The sequence below is a fragment of the Blennius ocellaris genome (assembly GCF_963422515.1).
Source record: "Blennius ocellaris genome assembly, chromosome: 21".
In the NCBI taxonomy this organism is placed as follows: domain Eukaryota; kingdom Metazoa; phylum Chordata; class Actinopteri; order Blenniiformes; family Blenniidae; genus Blennius; species Blennius ocellaris.
Window position 1 is genome coordinate 147,291 of NC_137670.1, and position 15,641 is coordinate 162,931.

The 15,641-nt window shown below is 49.3% G+C and overlaps 2 protein-coding genes across 4 annotated transcripts; both read right to left on the reverse strand.

Annotated features, from left to right (window-relative positions):
• Positions 1 to 741: 741 nt before the first annotated feature.
• oxld1 (oxidoreductase-like domain containing 1) lies at positions 742 to 4,256 on the reverse strand. 3 transcript variants are annotated; one of them, XM_080517144.1, is made up of 2 exons: positions 4,119 to 4,256; positions 742 to 3,693 (listed from the first exon to the last, which is right to left on the reverse strand). In XM_080517144.1, the coding sequence occupies exons 1-2, from the start codon at positions 4,149 to 4,151 to the stop codon at positions 2,833 to 2,835; spliced, it is 894 nt and encodes a 297-aa protein (XP_080373270.1). In that variant the 5' UTR covers positions 4,152 to 4,256; the 3' UTR covers positions 742 to 2,832. The 3 variants fall into 3 exon arrangements, with proteins under 3 accessions (XP_080373270.1, XP_080373272.1, XP_080373271.1); XM_080517146.1 differs by having other exon boundaries at positions 4,007 to 4,225; XM_080517145.1 differs by having other exon boundaries at positions 3,987 to 4,225.
• Positions 4,257 to 8,540: 4,284 nt separating this feature from the next.
• Positions 8,541 to 12,076, reverse strand: gprc5c (G protein-coupled receptor, class C, group 5, member C; the record flags this gene model as incomplete). Its single annotated transcript, XM_080516921.1, has 4 exons — positions 8,541 to 8,573; positions 8,947 to 9,063; positions 9,146 to 9,240; positions 11,104 to 12,076. The coding sequence occupies 4 exons, from the start codon at positions 12,074 to 12,076 to the stop codon at positions 8,541 to 8,543; spliced, it is 1,218 nt and encodes a 405-aa protein (XP_080373047.1).
• Positions 12,077 to 15,641: the final 3,565 nt, after the last annotated feature.

The window sequence follows — 15,641 nt, forward strand, 5'->3', positions numbered from 1 at the left end:
GTCCACAACAACAACAACAACAGTGAGGGAGTTGTGTGTCCACAACAACAACAACAACAACAACAGTGATGGAGTTGTGTGTCCACAACAACAACAACAACAACAACAGTGAGGGAGTTGTGTGTCCACAACAACAACAACAACAATGATGGAGTTGTGTCCACAACAACAACAACAACAACGACAACAACAACTACAGTGATGGAGTTGTGTGTCCACTCACCGGCTGCTGGGTGGAGAACCGCCAGACGAACTGCAGAGGAGTGAACTTCTACACCCGACTTGCTGTGAAGCTGACGGAGACTGAGAGCTGCTCTTGTAGGCTGAGATTAACCAGCTCCGCCCCCTCATACGCCATCTTGACCAGGCTCCGCCCCCTCATACGCCATCTTGACCGGGCTCCACCCCCTCATCCACCCTCACAAACACCTTTCACTACTCCACCTTTACTAGGCTCCGCCCCCTCATCCACCCTCACAAACACCTTTCACTACTCCACCTTTACTAGGCTCCGCCCCCTCATCCACCCTCACAAACACCTTTCACTACTCCACCTTCACCAGGCTCCACCCCCTCATCCACCCTCACAAACACCTTTCACTACTCCACCTTTACTAGGCTCCGCCCCCTCATCCACCCTCACAAACACCTTTCACTACTCCACCTTTACTAGGCTCCGCCCCCTCATCCACCCTCACAAACACCTTTCACTACTCCACCTTTACTAGGCTCCGCCCCCTCATCCACCCTCACAAACACCTTTCACTACTCCACCTTCACCAGGCTCCGCCCCCTCATCATCCATTCACCTGCAGTGGATTCACATGTATGGACCCAGTGATTCTGCTCTCTCCATCTCCTGAGGGGCAGGTATCCCCAGTGGGGCAGTTATCCCCAATGGGGCAGGTATCCCCAGTGGGGCAGTTATCCCCAGTGGGGCAGTTATCCCCAATGGGGCAGTTATCCCCAGTGGGGCAGGTATCCCCAGTGGGGCAGTTATCCCCAATGGGGCAGTTATCCCCAGTGGGGCAGGTATCCCCAGTGGGGCAGTTATCCCCAGTGGGGCAGTTATCAACAGTGGGGCAGTTATCCCCAGTGGGGCAGTTATCAACAGTGGGGCAGTTATCAACAGTGGGGCAGTTGTCCCCAGTGGGGCAGTTATCAACAGTGGGGCAGTTATCAACAGTGGGGCAGGTATCCCCAGTGGGGCAGTTATCCCCAGTGGGGCAGGTATCAACAGTGGGGCAGTTATCAACAGTGGGGCAGGTATCCCCAGTGGGGCAGTTATCCCCAGTGGGGCAGTTATCAACAGTGGGGCACTTATCCCCAGTGGGGCAGTTATCCCCAGTGGGGCAGGTATCAACAGTGGGGCAGTTATCCCCAGTGGGGCAGTTATCAACAGTGGGGCAGTTATCAACAGTGGGGCAGGTATCCCCAGTGGGGCAGGTATCAACTGCTGCTGTCGTCATGACGATGAATCAACACTCCAACAGGAAACAGTGACGGAGGAAACTCCGCCTCCAAACCAGTGGAGGTCAAATGTAAAGTAGAAGAAGAGCAGCGAGGTTCTGCTGGAACCAAGTTTCTATTGTCCATCAACTACTGTGCTCTAATCTCACCAGGTTAGCATTAACTAGGTAGCATTAACCAGTCAGCATTAACCAGTCAGCAAGAACCAGTCAGTATTGACCAGTCAGTGTTAACCAGCCAGCGTTAACCAGTCAGTCTTGACCAGTCAGCAAGAACCAGTCAGTATTGACCAGTCAGTGTTAACCAGTCAGCATTAACCAGTCAGTATTGACCAGTCAGTGTTAACCAGCCAGCGTTTACCAGTCAGCAAGAACCAGTCAGTCTTGACCAGTCAGCAAGAACCAGTCAGTATTAACCAGCCAGCGTTAACCAGTCAGTATTGACTAGTCAGCAAGAACCAGTCAGTATTGACCAGTCAGCATTAACCAGCCAGCGTTAACCAGTCAGTATTGACTAGTCAGCAAGAACCAGTCAGTATTGACCAGCCAGCGTTAACCAGTCAGTATTGACTAGTCAGCAAGAACCAGTCAGTATTGACCAGCCAGCATTAACCAGTCAGTATTGACCAGTCAGCATTAACCAGCCAGCGTTAACTAGTCAGTATTGACCAGCCAGCATTGACCAGCCAGCGTTAACCAGCCAGTATTGACCACTCAGCATTAACCAGTCAGCAAGAACCCGTCAGTATTGACCAGTCAGCGTAAACCAGCCAACGTTAACCAGTCAGTATTGACCAGCCAGCATTAACCAGCCAGTATTGACCACTCAGCATTAACCAGTCAGCAAGAACCAGTCAGTATTGACCAGTCAGCGTTAACCAGCCAACATTAACCAGTCAGTATTGACCAGCCAGCATTGACCAGTCAGTATTGACCAGCCAGCATTAACCAGTCAGTATTGACCAGTCAGCAATAATTATTTTTATTAACCTATTAACCAGTATCATTAACCAGCAATGGTTCTCAGTGCTGTCCCCTGGAAGTTCCTAGGTTTTCTACCAGCAGAATGGAGGCGGAGCTTCCAGCTCAGGCTCCTCCCACAAAGGTGCAGCTGCTTTCTGACTCCAGACTGACCAGGTCTCTCTCTCTCTCTCTCTAAAAAACATTTTATTGGAACAGTTGAACAAACTGGAGGCAAATAATCAAATATTAAATAATCAAATATTAAATAATAATCAAATATTTAATAATAAATAATCAAATATTTAATCATCAAACATGAAATAATCAAATATTAAATAATAAATAATCAAATATCGGTTCCAGATTCAAGAGGAAAATGTGCAAAATAAGGAAGGTGTGTTTAGGTCTTGTTTAACAAGCGGATCTCCATCTTCAGGTACGTCTTCAGGTTCTCGTCCAGCACGTTGTCCTCGATGGCGGACAGCGCCCCCTGGCCTCCGTCCTGGTAGAACGCCAGCAGCTCCTTAGCGTGTTCAATCCACACGCAGTTATGGCAGCCGCTCATACAGCAGTGTGTGGGAGCAGGGGGGGGCCCCCGGTCTGGAGACGTCCCCTCTGCAGATGTCCTCTCTGGAGACGTACCCTCCGGAGACGTACCCTCTGGAGAAGTCCACTCTGGAGACATACTCTCTGGAGACGTCCCCTCTGCAGATGTCCTCTCTGGGTACGTCCCCTCTGGAGACCTACCCTCTGGAGACTTACTCTCTGGAGACTTACTCTCTGGAGACGTCCCCTCTGGAGAAGTCCACTCTGGAGAAGTCCACTCTGGAGACTTCCTCTCTGGGTACGTCCCCTCTGGAGAAGTCCACTCTAGAGACGTCCCCTCTGGAGACTCTTGGTTTGGAGATGTTCGGTCTGGAGACGTCCCCTCTGGAGAAGTCCACTCTGGAGACGTACCCTCTGGAGACTTCCTCTCTGGGTATGTCCCCTCTGGAGACGTCCCCTCTGGAGAAGTCCACTCTGGAGACGTACCCTCTGGGTACGTCCCCTCTGGAGATGCTTGGTTTGGAGATGTTCGGTCTGGAGACGTCCCCTCTGGAGACGTTTGGTCTGGAGATGTTCGGTCTGGAGACATCCTCTCTGGAGACATTCGGCGTGGAGTTCGGTTGAAGGGGGCGGGGCTTGGGTTGGGAGGAGGCGGAGACTCAGGTACAGCTGACAGCAGACGAAAGAACCTTCCTCCAGGACACATTGTCCCAAGCTGAAGGACAGGAGGACAAAGGACAGACGGTGTTGAGGGTCAGCGTCATTAAAATGTTCTGGTTTTCAAACTGGAAACAAGATTTCCTGATCGTTTAACGATGATAACGTTAGCAAAGCAACGTGTGTGTGTGTGTGTGTGTGTGTGTGTGTGTGTGTGTGTGTGTGTGTGTGTGTGTGTGTGTGTGTGTGTGTGTGTGTGTGTGTGACGGCAGACAGCACCGTAGACAACAGCAGATAAAGAAAAGGCCTCGGGCCCATGTCGACTGTCGCTGTCCCCCGGCCTCCACCCACCTAACGGAGCCTCCACCCACCTAACGGAGCCTCCACCCACCTTGCGGACGGAGCCTCCACCCACCTAGCGGACGGAGCCTCCACCCACCTAGCGGAGCCTCCACCCACCTAGCGGACGGAGCCTCCACCCACCTTGCGGACGGAGGTCAGGCCGACCCTCAGCATCCCCGCTGCGGCTCAGCGTCTCAGGAGTCGCGGTTAAAAAAGTGTCGTCTTCAAGGTGAACGACTCCTCCGACGTCCGCGTCTCCGTCACACCGTCAACTCTGACCTCTGGCTCAAAGTAAACAAATCCGCTGATTGGCTGAAAGGAAATAGTCCATCCAATCGAAAGGCCCCATTCTGCAGTTTGAACCAATGAATGCGTGCGCTCGGTGGTGGGCGGGCTTTTAAATATGAAGCATTTCCCCTTTTTAGCCAGCAGAGGTCAGTATTACTATTTCACACGAATTCAAATGTTCACAAATATTCAAATAAAAGACCAAAACAGTCGACAAAAGCATTGCTAAAGTATCATAACGTCATTTCTTATGTTATTGAGTTACACTTTACAAGATGATATTTTCATGTTTTTACAGTTTTCTGTTTCAATATACTGTCAGATGATCTGATGCTGAATTGACTTCACTATTTAACCTCTCTGAGAGCGCGCGCGCGCGCGCGCACACACACACACACACACACACACACACACACACACTAGGGACCGCCTCTCCAATGGGAGCAGTTTTATGAACGACATATTAGATTATCTTTACTGACTCTAATTCATGTTTTTGTCTTTTTCATTCATCGTTGTTTCATGGTTACATTCCAGCTGTTGTATTTATAAATACATGCTAAACAAAAGACAAAAATTGCAAATGACACCAAGAATGTGACTTTAGATGCCTAAATAACTGAAAAGAAAATGTGAAAATTAAACTGATGAGAAAACAAAATGTCAACAGCAAACATCTGCAGGAGCAGCTTTGGGCAGAGCCAATCCTTTTCGGATATTTAATGTTGTAATTAATGTGCCGTTTGTTCAGTGCAGTGATTCGCAGTAGTTGGAATGTGAACTGGCAGCTCTCATGAGTTTCTCTTCAACTGCTCACATTTCTTCAGCGTCTCAAATGAAAAATACAAAGAAGGGAAATGATGTTTGATCAGAAAAGAGCTTGGAGTGGCTGTTGAGGTGAAAGAAGCTTTAAAAAAGAACCGAACTCTGATGACAGGAAGTCCTGCAGAGGAGACATTTTACTCCTCTCTTGATAAAAAGTCTACTTTTAAATTTGTGAAGTATAATTCTAGTAGGAGGTATTCAATGTAAACATGTTATTTTCTTTTACTTTTATTTTGAATAAGAGCCCAAAGAGAGTACTCATGTTTTCATTTTAATGAGCACTGACCCCCAATTTCATTTATAATTAAAATCATTATTTTGTTGTTTATATTTGTAAATTAATTCAGGCGTTAAGGGGTTAATAATGCCTGTGTGTGTGTGTGTGTGTGTGTGTCCATGGTAACCTGCTGTGGAACCATAGCAGCTGCACTGAAACTCTGAAAACATGAAGAACATCAAACAGGAAGAACAGATGAACTGATATTTTTTTTAAAAACAAAAAAAAACTTTAAATTGATATAAAATCCATGAATGGAAATAACATGAATGTGATTTGAAATATTATTCCTCTTTCTCCTCCTCCTCCTCCCCTCTTCCTCCTGAACAATCAAGTTATTGTGTTTTTGGGACAAAGCTGCTGCTGTGAGTGGATACCTGAACACACACACACACACACACACACACACACACACACACACACACACACACACACACACACACACACACACACACACACACACACACACACACACACACACACACACACACACACACACACACACACACACACACACACACACACACACACACACACACACACACACACGAGCTACATGAGCTGACTCATTTCTCATATTCAAACTGTAGCTTGTCAAGAAGCTGGGAACTCGTCAGGAGGCTGGGAACTCGTCAGGAGGCTGGGAACTCGTCAGGAAGCTGGGAACTCGTCAGGAAGCTGGGAACTCGTCAAGAGGCTGGGAACTCGTCAGGAAGCTGGGAACTCGTCAAGAAGCTGGGAACTCGTCAGGAGGCTGGGAACTCGTCAGGAGGCTGGGAACTCGTCAGGAGGCTGGGAACTCGTCAGGAGGCTGGGAACTCGTCAGGAGGCTGGGAACTCGTCAGGAGGCTGGGAACTCGTCAGGAGGCTGGGAACTCGTCAGGAGGCTGGGAACTCGTCAGGAGGCTGGGAACTCGTCAGGAGGCTGGGAACTCGTCAGGAGGCTGGGAACTCGTCAGGAGGCTGGGAACTCGTCAAGAGGCTGGGAACTCGTCAGGAGGCTGGGAACTCGTCAGGAGGCTGGGAACTCGTCAGGAGGCTGGGAACTCGTCAGGAGGCTGGGAACTCGTCAGGAGGCTGGGAACTCGTCAAGAAGCTGGGAACTCGTCAAGAGGCTGGGAACTCGTCAAGAGGCTGGGAACTCGTCAAGAAGCTGGGAACTCGTCAGGAAGCTGGGAACTCGTCAGGAAGCTGGGAACTCGTCAGGAAGCTGGGAACTCGTCAGGAAGCTGGGAACTCGTCAGGAAGCTGGGAACTCGTCAGGAAGCTGGGAACTCGTCAGGAAGCTGGGAACTCGTCAGGAAGCTGGGAACTCGTCAGGAAGCTGGGAACTCGTCAGGAAGCTGGGAACTCGTCAGGAAGCTGGGAACTCGTCAGGAAGCTGGGAACTCGTCAGGAAGCTGGGAACTCGTCAGGAAGCTGGGAACTCGTCAGGAAGCTGGGAACTCGTCAGGAGGCTGGGAACTCGTCAGGAAGCTGGGAACTCGTCAGACCTCCAAAAACCAGCTGTAAAATCACTTTTATCCAAACATGTTTTGAAAAAACATGAAAAATCTATTTCTCATCAGAAACTTTTTATTCTGTGATATGATCAATTCGTCACATTTACATGAAACAAACTGAAGTCCTCGTCATCCTGACCATCGTGGATTTAGGCCCCGCCCACATGAAAACAGCTCAGAACAATGTAGTGCCTCTGCCAGGCCTGCAGGAGGCACTGTAACTGCCACACAAATACAGTAAAGGCCGTTTTATGCTTGACGCATGGGCGTGAGGTGAGGAACACCCAGACGTGTGGAACACAGACGAGATGAACATAGACGTGAGGAACTTCGACGTGAGGAACTTCGACGTGAGGAACTTCGACGTGTGGAACACAGACGTGTGGAACACAGACGTGAGGAACACAGACGTGAGGAACTTCGACGTGTGGAACTTCGACGTGTGGAACTTCGACGTGAGGAACTTCGACGTGAGGAACTTCGACGTGAGGAACTTCGACGTGTGGAACACAGACGTGTGGAACACAGACGTGAGGAACACAGACGTGAGGAACTTCGACGTGTGGAACTTCGACGTGTGGAACTTCGACGTGTGGAACTTCGACGTGTGGAACTTAGACGTGTGGAACTTCGACGTGAGGAACCGGCATGAGAGAACGTGTCTGCCATTTATAATACATGCAGCTCCCACTCCCAACCTGCAGGGCGCAGTGCATCACAAACACACTTCCACCGCAGTGTTAAATAAGAGCAGAAGAAGTAGACTTGTTCTCTGTGGCCCAGCAGGGGGTCCTGCAATGGAGAGCAGAACATTCAACGATTGTTTCTAATGAGACGTTCCTGTGTTGAAGTCTGACCCTGAAGTATCGCCGAGTCAGATCTGGACTTTCCCGAGTCGATGAGCAGCTTGAGGTTTTTTGTGTCTCGAGAACCTTCAGTCCTCTTCAGCGCCGCCTTTTCCCCACATCTCCGTCCGTATGGTGAGAAACATTTGGAGGCACACGGAGCAGTGATGTCCATGTGAACTGGGCTGCACAGAGGGGCGTGGCTACTGGAATGATGTAATTTGGCTGCACAAAGCCATGCGTCAAGCATAAAACAGCCTTAAAACCATAGAAGAAGAAACAGATCTCTCCTGCTCCTCCTCGGTGTGGAGGAATCAACATGTGCTTCATTAAAGTGACGAGCATCAGCAGCTCCTGCAGCGCCACCTGGAGAAGGTCGTCCGCCATGTTGGTGTTGTTAGGTGATGTCACAGAGAGGGAGGCGGGGTTAAAGGTGGAGTGATGACATCACAGAGCGGGTCGCAGGACTTCCAATATTAAACAAACATGAAATAATTTATACAGACATTCAGACGAAGCTTCTGCTGAGCTGCCTCCTGCGGTGGAAGAGCGTCTGTCCATACTGCCGAGGCCGGGTCACTTCCTGTCAGATCTGGCCATGCCAACCAGGCCGGGTCACTTCCTGTCAGATCTGGCCATGCCAACCAGGCCGGGTCACTTCCTGTCAGATCTGGCCATGCCAACCAGGCCGGGTCACTTCCTGTCAGATCTGGCCACCCCGACGAGGCCGGGTCACTTCCTGTCAGATCTGGCCACGCCAACCAGGCCGGGTCACTTCCTGTCAGATCCAGCTCCAGAACGCTCAGCAGCAGCATGGCGGGAAGCTTCACCACTGGGACGTCTTGTGCAGGACGAGACTCTGGAACAGGGAATGACGCCTCATTAGGCCGTTCACACAACAACTACTTCCACTGAACGAAGACCAACTTCCACTACTACTACATCAGGTGGACTGCTGCTACGTCAGACCTATAGGTACTACGTCAGGGTTCTGGATTATAATCAACATTAAAACTGATCAAACAAAATGTCTTCAGTATTCTGACCACAGATATAAAACACTATACGCTTATATCTGTGACTCTGACCACAGACACACATGAATCAACACTCCCACTAGATTGTGTCACTTCCTGTCGTGAGGCAGAAAACCATTTCAGAGGGAAGCTTGCTTGTGAGCATTACGGGACAGTCGGAGGCGTTACTATGGAGATGGAGGAGAGTTGACCTACGCTGGGCTGCGTGACTTTTCCGCTCTCAGCGTGTGTGGACGGCTGGCTCCTCCCAGTGTGGGCGGAGCCAGCCGAGGCTCTGGGAATGATGACGTCACAGGACGACTCCTCTTGGCGCTGCGGAACACACACACAAACACACACACACACACACACAGTGAAGACCATCTCACACTCACTCACTCACTCACTCACTCACGGTTGCCGTGGTGACGAGGGCCAGCTCGGTGGGCTGGTACACCGCGCTGCGGGGCTGACCGCTGTAGCCGCTGTACGGTGACTCTGGTTTGGACACTGTGGTGACAGAGAGTTAGCATTAGCATTTAGCTGCTGTTTTAGCCGTCACTCATTAAACCTGTTTACTTTTCCTTCAACTGGGAACCACCAGGCCACATCTGATGCTCATGTCACATTTTGCACCATTTCTGTGAAAAATTGCCGTTATCAGCTCCACTCAGTAAACAGCTTGGGGACAACATCACAGTAGTAGAGCATCTTCCTCCTCTAATACAGATTATAGAGCATCTTCCTCCTCTAATACAGATTATAGAGCATCTTCCTCCTCTAATACAGATTATAGAGCATCTTCCTCCTCTACCATCAGATTATAGAGCATCTTCCTCCTCCAACACCAGATTATAGAGCATCTTCCTCCTCTACCATCAGATTATAGAGCATCTTCCTCCTCTGACACCAGATTATAGAGCATCTTCCTCCTGCAACACCAGATTATAGAGCATCTTCCTCCTGTAACACCAGATTATAGAGCATCTTCCTCCTCTACCATCAGATTATAGAGCATCTTCCTCCTCTGACACCAGATTATAGAGCATCTTCCTCCTGTAACACCAGATTATAGAGCATCTTCCTCTTGTAACACCAGATTATACAGCATCTTCCACCTCTAACACCAGATTATAGAGCATCTTCCTCCTGTAACACCAGATTATACAGCATCTTCCTCCTGTGTTTCATTCCCAGCAATAATAAAGTTTTGTGGCACAACAGCTAGTAAAGTAGCAGATTACAAAGGAGTCGTCATCAGCAGTTAGTCAGCAGTTAGTCAGTAGTTAGAGTCTAGCTGTTATTTCATCGTGCTCTCCAGTTGGAAGAAAGGCATGCTGGGAAACAGCCTCTCACTGTGGTTAGTTGACCAACCAGACAATCACATCCTGATGGAGAGTCAAGTTGCTGGTTACGTTATAAAGTAACTCACTACTTTAGAAGAAGTAATGAAGTCCTGCTGTGATACTTCACACTGCCCATGTTGACAGTCGAGACGTTCACTCTGTCTCCCTGGGACTCAAGTGTCTCCCACATGAAGCTGTTGCCACACCTCCGTTGCCATGGAGACAGAGCAAACATGAAGGTTCCAGGTGGGAATCAGAGCCGTGATGCAGTGACTGATTAACAGGAAGGAGCTGGAAACAACGTTTCCCTCGCTGGTTTTCTCTCCGACTTCACAGCAAAACCACAGTATCAACTAAACACTGCTCTATTCCTGTGAGGTTCTCCTGTTTACTGAAGGAAGATGCTCTATAATCTGGTGTCAGAGGAGGAAGATGCTCTATAATCTGGTGTCAGAGGAAGAAGATGCTCTATAATCTGGTGTCAGAGGAGGAAGATACTCTATAATCTGGGGTGAGAGGAGGAAGATGCTCTATAATCTGGGGTGGGAGGAGGAAGATGCTCTATAATCTGGTGTCAGAGGAGGAAGATGCTCTATAATCTGGTGTCAGAGGAGGAAGATGCTCTATAATCTGGTGTCAGAGGAGGAAGATACTCTATAATCTGGGGTGAGAGGAGGAAGATGCTCTATAATCTGGGGTGGGAGGAGGAAGATGCTCTATAATCTGGGGTGAGAGGAGGAAGATGCTCTATAATCTGGTGTTAGAGGAGGAAGATGCTCTACTGAGTAACAGAACATGCCATGCCATCATCAATTAAATCAAGAAGTTCATTCTAATCATTTCAGTGATCAATAGAACATCAGTACTGTTGGTTAGAATCCAGCGTCTGCAGCTCAAGAAAATAGACTCTGATGTTTTTCCAGCTGACATTTGATAGTTTCATTTAGGTTATTTCGTCAAGTTTGAAAAGTTGAAGAGAGGAAAGGTGGAAGGAAGGAAAGGTTGTAGGAAGGAGCACGAGGAGGACCTTGGGGGTTGTCCTCCATGCAGAAGGCCTGGTTCTCCATGAAGACGTGGGGGCTCTGTTTCTTCAGGATGGTCTCGTAGCCGACGCCTCTATCGGGGAACAAGTCTTGTCCCTCGTCCCGCTGGCCGCCGCCGGCCAGGCCGCAGATCCCCGGGACGGCGTGGAGGAGGATGAAGGTCCAGCCATTGGCCACCAGGGCGACGGCCAGAGTGGGGTCGTCCCACGAGGGTTCCCCGGTCCGTCGGTTCCCCGACACCAACATGGCGATCCACGCCACCCAGACGGCCACGGACAGCAGGCAGGTGAGGAAGATCCAGACCCCGTCTGTCCTCCACTCCGATCTCTTGGCCGCCATGATGGCCAGACTCGCCACCAGCGCCGCCAGCAGCAGCGTCATGACGTAGATCAGCGCCATCACGAAGTCCCAGTTGGCGATGTTGCACGGAGCCGCCTGTCCTGCCTCGGTTGTGGCGTTGAACGGGTCCGGCGGGCGGCGTGTCACGGTGATGACCAGCCACTCCGTGTTGATGATGACCTCCACCAGCCAGAGCGCCAACACCCCCAGACACAGCGCCCACGGCGGCGGCACCTGGCTCCGCCTGGCCAGGATGTTCAGCCTCACGCTCTGCATCAGGAGGCAGGAGAAGCAGCTGGCGAACAGCACGCCAAACAGAAAGCGCCGTGAGGCGCAGGTGGAGAAGTCCTTCCCGATAATGAAGGCGAAGGTGAGGAAGAAGAGGCCGGCGGTTCCCACCAGGAAGACGGCGTGCAGCGCCACCGAACTCCTGCGGGCGGCGCCTTTGATGAAGGGCAGACTGGCTAGCAGCGAGGTGAAGAGCAGGATGGAGACGACGCCGCCAGCCGCCGCCACAGCCTCCACCACCACACCCCAGACCACACCCAGGTCACACAGGTTGTAGTAGAGGGAGGTGACGGAGGCGCCGCAGCCGTCCGGCGTGCTGTTGGAGGCCATATGGGAGATGGAGGGTCCACCTGACAGCACCTGAAGAAATGGAGATCCAGGGAGGATCACTGCACCACAACACCACCGCCTCCACCCACTTAAATACCGCAGTGCCACCACCTCCACCCAATCCACTAAACATCATAGCATCACCACACCAACGCATCCACCCAATTCAGTAAACCTCACAGTGTCACCATATCATCACCTCCACCCAATTCTGTAAACCTCACAGTGTCACCATATCATCACCTCCACCCAATCTAGACTCATCCAGTGTTGTGGTGTTTTCGGAGGCGTGGCTGTTGCGGCTGTGAGGAGGCGGAGCTCTGCGTCCAGTCATCCGACAACAGAGGAATGTGAAACTCTGGACTTTTCCAACCCGGACGTTAATCATCAACCGCTTCAGTCAACATCTCTGGTTCCGAGTTTGTCCTCCACAAATCAATCAGGCAACAGAGTTAAACCTTCAACCCTGAAATGACCCCGTCAACAGAAAGTCTGAGGCGGTGTGTTTCAAAAAACAAGTCTTCTCTTTCTGCTGGTCTAGAACTTTCTCTTTTGTCCTCATCACATTTATTTCCTCCACCAGAGGACGACGTCAGACCCTGATCAATATCTGTCTTCTGACCTGTGTTGCTCAATCACAGGATGAATGAAGAGCCTTGGGTTTAGTTCAAAACACTGAAACGTTTGCCTTTGTTCAGGATGTTCAGGACATTCAGGATGTACTGGACGTTCAGGATGTTCTGGACATTCTGGATATACTGGACGTTCAGGACATTCTGGATGTTCTGGACATTCAGGATGTTCTGGACATTCTGGATATACTGGACGTTCAGGATGTTCTGGACATTCTGGATGTACTGGACGTTCAGGACATTCATGATGTTCTGGACGTTCTGGATGTTCTGGACGTTCTGGATGTACTGGACATTCTGGATGTACTGGACGTTCAGGACATTTGTGATGTTCTGGACGTTCAAGATGTTCTGGACGTTCAAGATGTTCTGGACGTTCAAGATGTACTGGACATTCTGGATGTACTGGACATTCTGGATGTACTGGACGTTCAGGACATTCAAGATGTTCTGTGTTCGGTATATACTGGATGTTCAGGACATTCGTGATGTTCTGGACGTTCAGGGTGTTCGAGGAGTTCAGGATGTTCTGTGTTCGGTACGTACTGGACGTTCAGGACATTTGTGATGTTCTGGATGTTCTGGACATTCAAGATGTACTGGACGTTCAGGATGTACTGGACATTCAGGATGTACTGGACATTCAGGATGTACTGGACATTCAGGGTGTTCGGGACATTCAGGGTGTTCGGGACATTCAGGGTGTTCGGGACATTCAGGGTGTTCGGGACATTCAGGGTGTTCGGGACATTCAGGGTGTTCGAGGAGTTCAGGATGTTCTGTGTTCGGTAACAAACTAGATGTTCTGGATGTTCTGGGCGTTTGGGACATTCTGCGTTGTAATAGCTCCGCCCACAGAGTTCTGAAAAATCCATCTCCAAAGTTCTGAAAGTCAGGCCACAAAAGTCGAATAACCCGACCCCAGTATTTTAATCCACTCTCCATCCAGACATTTAACCTCGAGCTTCAATGTCCATCCATCATCCATCCATCATCATCCATCATTCCATCATCCATACATCCATCATCCATCAATCCATCATTCCATCATCCATCATTCATCAATCCATCATCCATACATCAATCATCCATCATCCATCAATCCATCAATCCATACATCAACCATCCACCTCACACTCCCTCCATCGGGGCGACAGCAGCATCGCAGCAGAAATGTAAGTGTGTAATTGAAATGTTTGTCTGGTTCTACATTAGCTCAGGTCCAGATGTAACTCTGCTGCTGTTATTACTTTAGTTACTCAAACTGCTAAGTAACTCAGACCAGCAGATCTAGAGTGAGTCAAGAAAATGTTCAAATAAACAAGAAATATATCAAATTCCACAGAAAGGATGTCAAATAGCTCAAATGTCCACATAAATGTTCAGGTTTGATCTCCTGACAGTCGCTGCACATGTCTGACTCTTCTGCTGCTGAAAGTTAGAAACTTCCTCATATTCTCTCATTAACAAGAACTAAATACTCATTGTGCCACATAATCAGAGAGAACGTCTCTTTTGTCTACTTTAAACATGACAATATGAGATTACTGCTGATCCCAGAACAGAGCAACACATGAGGTGAAGTAAAGAAAGTGAGGTTTAAAAAACACTCAAACAGATTTCATCCATCCTTTAATGCTCCATAAAGTCACTTTACCTTCATGCAGCAGACGAGACAAACACAACTGACATGATGAATCAAATCTAATGAAGAACAACTGCATTTGAAGATACAAACTGAAGGTTAACGTTAACAAAACTCTTCATTAAAATACTAGAACATCAAAATGAGTAGTTTCTCTTAATTATTAAGTTGACAGTTTTAATAAAGTCACATGATAAAAACAATACAGATGTTTGAGTTTAGGATTTATTAAAAGACAAATTGCGACAAAAAGCATCAAAACTATGAAAGGAAGATCAGAAATTGAACTTTTTAATCTCATTATTGTGACTGTTAATCCATGAATACTTCAAATTCCGCAGTAAGTAAAGTTACTGAAGTAACGAAGCGTAAAACACGCAGAAGGTGGGATTACAGGAAATTACCTGGATTATTTCTGAAGATTCACCTGCTGCAAGTTGTTCCTGCACGAACCCCCGAGTGAGAAACACTCCTGCAGAGGAGGAGGAGGAGCCGGAGGAGGAGGAGAACACCGAGGAGGAGCAGGAGAACACCGAGGAGGAGCAGGAGGAGGAGAACATCGAGGAGGAAGAGGAGGAGAACACTGAGGAGAACACTGAGGCTTCCCCCTCAGACAGAGACCTGCACTTTGTTTCCTTACCCAGGCCCCGCCCCCTCTGAGAACCTGATCCAAGTTTAGATAATTACCAGGAGACAGATTCTCTCTCTCACGCACGCACACACGCACACACACACACACACACACACACACACACACACACACACACACACACACACACACACACACACACACACACACACACACACACACACACACACACACACACACACACACACACACACACACACACACACACACACAGTTCAGCTTTCACATCAGCGCTGCTTTGAGGAAACTGATCTCCACCTGCGTTCTGGTGCCCTCTGGTGGCCGCTAGGAATACTATCACAGCAGATCAGAAACAGAAGGCTGAAATTATCTATATTTCTCCAGGGGGGCTCTGGATGGGCTGTAGGGGGGCTCCAGGGGGGATCGGGAGACATCATGATGAGACATCGTAATGAGAGGTCGTGATGAGACATCGGGATGAGAGGTCGGGATGAGACATCGGGATGAGACATCATGATGAGAGGTCGGGATGAGACATCATGATGAGACATCGGGATGAGAGGTCGGGATGAGACATCGTGATGAGACATGGGGATGAGACATCGGGATGAGACGTCATGATGAGACATCGTGATGAGAGGTTGGGATGAGACATCGTGATGAGACATGGGGATGAGA

Bases quoted from the DNA above. Each gene is read 5' to 3' on its own strand.
- oxld1 (XM_080517144.1), bottom strand. From the start codon at position 4,151: ATGCTGAGGGTCGGCCTGACCTCCGTCCGCAAG. The intron at 3,694-4,118 runs GTGGGTGGAGGC...CCTGTCCTTCAG, and splicing joins GCCTGACCTCCGTCCGCAAG to CTTGGGACAATGTGTCCTGG.